At 51.4% G+C, this 7,223-nt stretch overlaps 1 protein-coding gene across 2 annotated transcripts; it reads right to left on the reverse strand.

Moving 5' to 3' along the window:
* LOC135291034 (asparagine--tRNA ligase, cytoplasmic) lies at nt 1-7,146 on the reverse strand. Of its 2 annotated transcripts, none has more exons than XM_064405032.1 (15): nt 7,019-7,146; nt 6,347-6,429; nt 6,098-6,163; nt 5,896-5,988; nt 5,619-5,708; nt 5,390-5,468; nt 4,984-5,054; nt 4,649-4,735; nt 3,555-3,776; nt 3,253-3,452; nt 2,960-3,095; nt 2,243-2,356; nt 1,735-1,866; nt 1,417-1,548; nt 1-1,321 (listed from the first exon to the last, which is right to left on the reverse strand). In XM_064405032.1, the coding sequence occupies exons 1-15, from the start codon at nt 7,059-7,061 to the stop codon at nt 1,190-1,192; spliced, it is 1,680 nt and encodes a 559-aa protein (XP_064261102.1). In that variant the 5' UTR covers nt 7,062-7,146; the 3' UTR covers nt 1-1,189. The 2 variants fall into 2 exon arrangements, with proteins under 2 accessions (XP_064261102.1, XP_064261103.1); XM_064405033.1 differs by having other exon boundaries at nt 6,347-6,426; nt 7,019-7,085.
* Nucleotides 7,147-7,223: the final 77 nt, after the last annotated feature.

The raw sequence follows: 7,223 nt of genomic DNA on the forward strand, positions 1-7,223 counted from the left end.
TTCTGTTGCCATAATTTATTGGTTGCTGATTTAGACCAGTTTATATAACATGCAAGATGAAGAAAACAAATCAATACAAAAATGTGGGTATCCAAGCTCAACAATTCCAGGAGTGAATGGCAAATCCAGCCCAAAGTCTCAGTGCAGGTGGCAAATGATGCACCTGCCTTTTTCTCTCTGGTAAAGGAATTGCTTTATGACTAGGAACGATAGCGATGACGCGACACGTGACGTATTTCATTATCCCTATTTGATAAGTTCATTACAGCAGGGAAGCTGCTCGGCTGCAGCAGCACAAGGGAACAGGGAGCTGCTCTAGGAACACACCTCAGCGTGACAGGGGAAAGCACTGCTGGGACTACAGCCTGAAAACCCAGTGTGTTTCAGTTACTGCCCCTCTGGGTCTCAGTCCGTCACTTCTGCTTGCAGACAGGCAGCAAAAGGCAGCCCAGCCCAGCCCAGGGCCATCAGACACGTGCAGCTGGGCGTGCACGGACCCAGGGCAGCTCCTTCCCAGGAAAGGGAGCACAGCCTGCCTCGCCAGCCTCAGCACTGCTGAGCAATAAATAACCTGGAGAAACCCCAAAGCCCCACACCCAACCCGCCTCTCACAGAGGAGTTCTGTGCACTGTACTGCACACCCTGCTACTGCATCAACTCACAGAACCCCCATTAAAATCAGCAGGAACTAAAAACAGTGCTCAAGATACTCATTCCCATTTTTAGCCTTTGTTCGTGCCTCTCCACACCATTCTCACAGGGCACTCTTAGGGAATTTCAAGATCTTGAACTCCTGACTTCCCCAGCAAGAAGCCCCAAGAGATTAAAATGAAAGCAAATTTCAAAATAAAATGATCAAATGCCCAGCATATTTTAAGTCACAGAAATTAAAAGCAGAAGTGTATCCTGTTTTCTAAATGACAACTTATCAGGATCTTTGTTTTGTGATGACTCAAGAGCATAACTGCACCTAAACAATTTTTTCTAAGGCTTTTTCCAGTTAATTACTAGTATTTTGTTTTAAAAAAGAGGTTTTGTTTTTTTTTCTTTTTCACATCCTAAACTGGTATTTGAATTAGCAACAGCTTGCAGGAAGTGTTGTTGTCAGACAGGCTGTAGTACAGCAGTGTGTATCATTCTTTCCCAAGCACCAGCTGCCCAGTTTTCCAGGAGTTTTTCCCAAGGCTGGCTAAGGTTTGCAGCGCTGGACAAAGCGTGGATAGAGACAGACATCTCGGATGTGGTGTCTGTTCAGAATCCAGGTCAGGAACCGCTCCAATCCCAAACCGTATCCTCCATGAGGGCACGTACCGTATTTCCTCTGTGAAATCCAGGGAGGGGATATTACACATTTTCCAGTCATTTGTCGTGAGAAGCCCCAGCTCCCGTCCGAGCCCAGCACAGGGAGGCACTGACCTGATCCGTGTACCAGTAGTAGGGCGTGGGATCGATGCCCTCTCTCTTGTAGCCCTGGAGCAGCTCCTCGCTGTCCCAAATGCGCATGGAGCCGCCGACGATCTCGCCCACGTTGGGCATCAGCACGTCCACCTGCAGCGCAGCACAGCACAGCCCCTTACAGCAACGCTGCTGCACAGGGGAGCACACACGGCCCGCGACAGCCGCGCCAGGGCACCCCGACAACACCTGGCAAGGGCTCTCCAAGGAGCTCCCTGAGCACCCCTGCCCTCACACGTGCCCACCGCCCCGAGCTAGCCCAGCAGTAAAAGGACTCACCGACTCGGTGAGGCGCGAGTCGTCGCTGCAGCGCTGCATGTAGAAGGACTTGATCTCTGCAGGGAACCGGCACAGCAGGATGGGCTCGTTAATGGTGTCTGTCATCAGTCTCTCGGGAGCTTCGGGGATGTCCTGTGGTTAGAGCAGGCTTTATTCACGTTCAGCACCAAAACTACGCCCAGACACAAGTGCCACGAGAAGTGGGCATGAAAGGAGACAGTTTCAGACTGCACATGTCCACGCTTTCATCTTAATGTGCCTAAATTCTTAAAACAAAGTTATTTTAGACACATATTATTCCCAGACGTCTAGGAAAAAAATCCTGTCTATGCTGTCAAGTGCTCCTGAGCTCCTTCAAACAACTATCTCACATGCTGGAGAAGTGTGGCCAGGGAACTGATGACAGGTGACAGCACAGGTTTTATCCTGTGTTGAAGGGCATCAGGTCAAATCCCAACCCACAGCTGCATTCCTACAGGACATTACTCCAGCTCCCAGCAGGACATACCTCCCCAAACTCATAGTAGGTGCCATCTTCCTTCTTCACATCGTGTTCCTTCAGCCACTCGATGGCCTCAGCGTAGTTCATGCGTCGGAAGGGACGTTTGGGGGGCTGGAAACCCTGTGGATAACAGCAAAGACAGGGGCAGGAGCACCATTTTAAAAGGGGTTCTTTTCTAGCTGATCAGCATGTCCATGACCTTTCCCAGCTCACATGCCACCAAGTTATCACTTAAATGAACAAATCAAGCTCAGTACTACAAAGCCAGAACCAAACACAACCATCTCAAGCCCAGTAAATCTCACAGATCACCCGGGAGGAAAGATGAGGAAGTATTCCCAGAGCTTTAGGGCTCCATGTTCCAAGGGAGGAACTGAAACACCACTTGTTTCATCACTTCCTCATGCTCCATCAGCAAGCACCAGCCGGCTGATATCCAATCTCTGGGATGGAGGGCTGTATTCCACTGGCAAAGCACACACTTCCATAAATCCTGGCACACTGTTGGATTCTGGAGCATGCTAGCAGGGAACATCTTCCCCCACAGTTCCCTGCTTTGGTCTTTACCAGCCTTGCAGTTTTTTCACTTTTATTATGTTTAATATTCTTCTTGCCATTACAAACGGTAAGTAAGCTCACTGCCCTGCATCTCCCCAAGGAATGTGCTGAGTAGGAAAGGCTTTAGATCCTGTTTTCCTGGCTGTTCCCATCGCTGCTGCCTACCGGGTTGAGGTCGTACAGTAAGCTTGCTGCAGGTGACTTCAGCACTCTGTCTACAACATCACACACCAGGTTCTCCAGGCGGTCCAACAAATCCTCAAAACTTATAAAAGGACATTCAGCTTCGATGTGAGTGTACCTGAAACAGAGCCACACCACTGCAAAGTCACATACAAGCAACACATCCTTAGCTATGAAACAAACTCATCTAAAAAACCCACAACCCAAACCCCTCTTACTCCCACACTGTAAAGGAAATCAAGGTGTTTGAAAAGAAACAAGACAACTGTACATACTCTGCCAAGTGCCGGCGGGTCCTGGACTGCTCAGCTCTGTAGGACTGAGCAATACAAAAGACATCTCCCAGAGCTGGCAGGCAGGTCTCCAGGTAGAGCTGGGATGACTGGGTCAGGTATGCCTCTTCACCAAAGTAATCCAGCTTGAACAGGGTGGAGCCTCCCTCCACCTGCGTCTGCACTAAGGTTGGCGGTGTGACCTGTACGAGAACAGGGCTGTCACTGCTTGAGTGAAGAACTGAGGACACGGGTGAGCCAGGGCACCAGAGCAGTCACTTGCTGACCAGGGAACACACACTTACCTCATAGTATCCGTTGGCAAAGAAGTGATCCCTAAAGGCTTGCACGACCATGGAGCGCACCTTGAAGATTTTGGACATGTTCTCGCCTCGAATCATCATGTGCCTGTTGTTGAGCTGCACGTCCACCTCCGAGTCCTCGTTGAGCAGATTGTCAGCCCCTCCTGCCGGGGCCAGGCCGATGAGCTCCCAGTAGTCACAGCTCAGCTCGTGGCCTCCTGGAGCCTGCCAAAGGGAGACAAACACAACCCAGTGGGAAAAGGTCCACTGCTTGCCCCTTGGATGTCTTTTCACAGGGGCTTGGAGTGATGGGACAAGGGGCAATGGCTTCCCCTTGGGGACTGAGGGCACGGTAGATGGGACATCAGGAATTCTTCCCTGTGAGGGTGGTGAGGCCCTGGCACAGGCTGCCCCAAGAAGCTGCGGCTGCCTCACCCCGGCAGTGTCCAAGGCCCGGCTGGAGGGGGCTTGGACCAATCTGGGCTAGCGGGAGGTGTCCCTGCCCACGGCAGGGCTGGCTCTGGAGCTCTAAGGTCCTTCCCCCCGAAGTGGGACCGAGTTCTGCCCTCACTGGCGCCCCCGTGTGGGTCACAGCCGCCTTCCACCCCCGACAAGCGGCACTTCCAGCTCAACCTGTGAGGTGAGCTAAAACCACTTCACTTCACTGCAGTTTTCAGGGCAGAAATGCAGATTTTCAAAGGCTAACCCACCAAAATGTGATAGTGGGGACTCACATTACCTAACCTTGGGTCGACCCTACAAACACACCTCAGTAAAAGAGATGTGAAAGAATTCTTAGCCTCACAAAACAAAAACCAAATAAACCTGTTAAGGAAAGTGAAACCACGCTATTTAATTAACATAAATATTAAATGTTATACCATTTTATAGTCTAGGAGTTGTCTATCAGTGGAAAGTGGTTTCAGGCAGAGCAGAAAAGTCACACAGTTCATCTGTCTCACACTGGACAGCACAGCTTTGGGAGCTTTGTTCTTTCCCTCTGAACTAATCCAATGGTTCCTCCCACCTCTGCTGTGCCTCCCTCAGGACACCAGTGACCCGTGAGGGAGGAGGAGGAGCCGGAGGAGCTGCTGTACCTGCTTGCCCTGGGGCAGGAGGTTCAGCGTGCCGTACACCACCACGCTGCTCTCCGTGGACAGCACCAGCCCGTTGTAGCACTGGCACTGCAGCGAGACAGACAAGGGCACAGGTGAGCAAGATCTCATTGCTGACTTCCCTATGGCATCTGCTGGAGTCACAGGTTAGCACACAGGCACTTCCACACAGCTCTCACACTGCCCAACTGCAGTGACATACAATTTAACAGTAACACAACTGAGTCAGCAGCTTAAGGAGAACTTAACAACATCTACATAACAGAACACCAGATGAGGTATGAACTCAATGACAGAACACACTGATCACAACTTACCAGCTCATCAGAAAGGACACACTGGAGAAACCCTGTGCCATCTCTCAAGACAATAAACATCAGATTTTTCCCTAGTTAAAAAGAGAAGGAATTTGGTTTCACTATGAGCAGCTGCTGGTTAGCTCCTCATTTGGCAGGACTAGCTTGAAGCACAGAAGTTGAGGAAATTCTGTAGCACTAGCCTCCAAACTGACAATCCCACAGAATTTGAACTAAGAAATGTCTATATGTCCACACATTAGGGGGAACTGTCAGTGTTGCAGTGATCCTTGAGATCAATCAAAGGCACCTAACTGGTTTAAAAATTTGAGACCAGGTGCTGTCAGACTCATTCTGGGTCCAAATTTTGAAGGCCACTGTACTTGTTCTATCTCCCTGCACGGGCTCAACAATGCTTGTGCTTTACCTTGCCTCCGTAACCTGTGGATCCAGCCAAAAATCTTCACTCTCTGCCCTCTGTAAGCCTCCAGAGCATTGATCTTCACCTGTGAGGCAGGGAAAAAAAGCCATTGAACAGGGGAATGGTTCAGCACCTCTTAAGAGTTAATCCAGACCCCACCCCAGAGCAGCACAAGCTCTGTGCTGACCAGATGCCCCAGCACAGCCCACGTGCCAAAGCACGGGATCATACTCACACACTTGGGCTCTGGAAGACTGGGGTCATTCTTGATAACGACCTTCTTGGCCTCCTCTAGGTTCTTTTCTCTTCTCAAGAGATCTTCTGCCTGGTTTGAATAAAATTACTTATTAAACAGCTGTAACCAGGCCAGTTGTAAATAACATGTTGTAAATAACATGTGAAACAATGGCACCAGTGAGCAACAACCTGCAGCTTTTTTGGAGGGGCAGGAATTATGATGACACTGTAATGTTTTTGGAAAACAATGGTGCTCTGTTCCTTGTGCAACCTACCTCCTTCTTCTCCTTAGCCTCATTTTTCATCTGCTCCCTGTGCCATAGCTTTTTGACATTCTTCATCTGTGATTTGGAAATGATGGCCCATCTCTAAAGAATTCAAGGAGAGAGCAAGAGACAGCAGATTACACTGTGTCCCTGCACACCAGGATAATAATCTAAATAATCCCCACTAGGAAACCCTTCAATGCCACAGCACCTCATTTTCTTTTTGGGAATCCACATAAATTGTAGGAAATGGCTCTTTTCCTGCTGTCATCAATGCCTAAAAAGAGGGGGAAAATAACCAAAGTGAACCAAAATCATCCTTATAGAGCCTGAGCAGCACCTTGCTCCTGCTCAGGTTGCAAAAGCAGGTATGAAACTCACATTTAAAAACACAAGGGCCATCCCTTGCCCCAGAACACATCCCACACTGCCAAACAAAGCACGTGTTTTGCACACTCACCTTCAAGACAGTCTTGAATGGTTTCTTTTGCGTTCCATCACCAGTGGAGTCGCTGCCCTCTCGTTCAGACACATACAGCTCTTCTGGGATACACGACAAATACGGGCAATTACTCAAAGCACATTATGAGAGAGAAAATGAACACACGGATGTGTCCTTGCTCACTGCAGGGGCTGGACGAGGTGATCTAAAGGCCTCTTCCAACCCAACCCTTTCTATTACACCAAATCTTGATGCTTATCAGCAGTGATAAACCTTCAAATGCACCACTGGTCAGTCAAGATAAGAATTATGTCATATACTTCATTAAAAAACCCAATCCATGCAGCGTGGTCGGTAAGGTCTCCAGGGTCCCCGAGGTACCGAGCCCTCGGGAGCCACCGGCTGCACATCGGGAAAGGAGCAGCGCCTCCCGGGAGCAGCTCGGTGCAGGTAAGCAGGGAGAGGGGCCTGGGCACAGCCCGGGCAGCGCCGGGCTCGGCGGGCCGGACCGAAAGGAGAAGCGCCGGGAGCGGGGTGGGCCCGGCCGGGCGGGCCCGGCGCTGCGGCCGCTCCCGGTGCGGCCCCGCCGCAGCGCCCCGGGGCGCGGGCACCGCACACGGGGCTGCGAGCATGGCGATGGCGATGGCGATGGGGATGGGGGCCGGGGTGCGGGGTGCCCCGCGCTCTCACCGAGGGTCAGCGCCGCCGTCCTGCCCAGCACGTCCCCCGCCATGGCCGCGGCGCAGGAACTGCATCACGGGCGGGCTGAGCCAACGCTCCGCCGCCTTGCGTCAGCCGCCCGCCCTGCTCTGCCTGCCCCGCCTGCCCTTCCCTACCCTTCCCTTCCCTTCCGTTCCCCGCCGCTCCCTGCCCTGCCGCCCCGCCACCTCTGACA

The sequence above is a fragment of the Passer domesticus genome, chromosome Z, assembly GCF_036417665.1.
Source record: "Passer domesticus isolate bPasDom1 chromosome Z, bPasDom1.hap1, whole genome shotgun sequence".
Classification (NCBI taxonomy): domain Eukaryota; kingdom Metazoa; phylum Chordata; class Aves; order Passeriformes; family Passeridae; genus Passer; species Passer domesticus.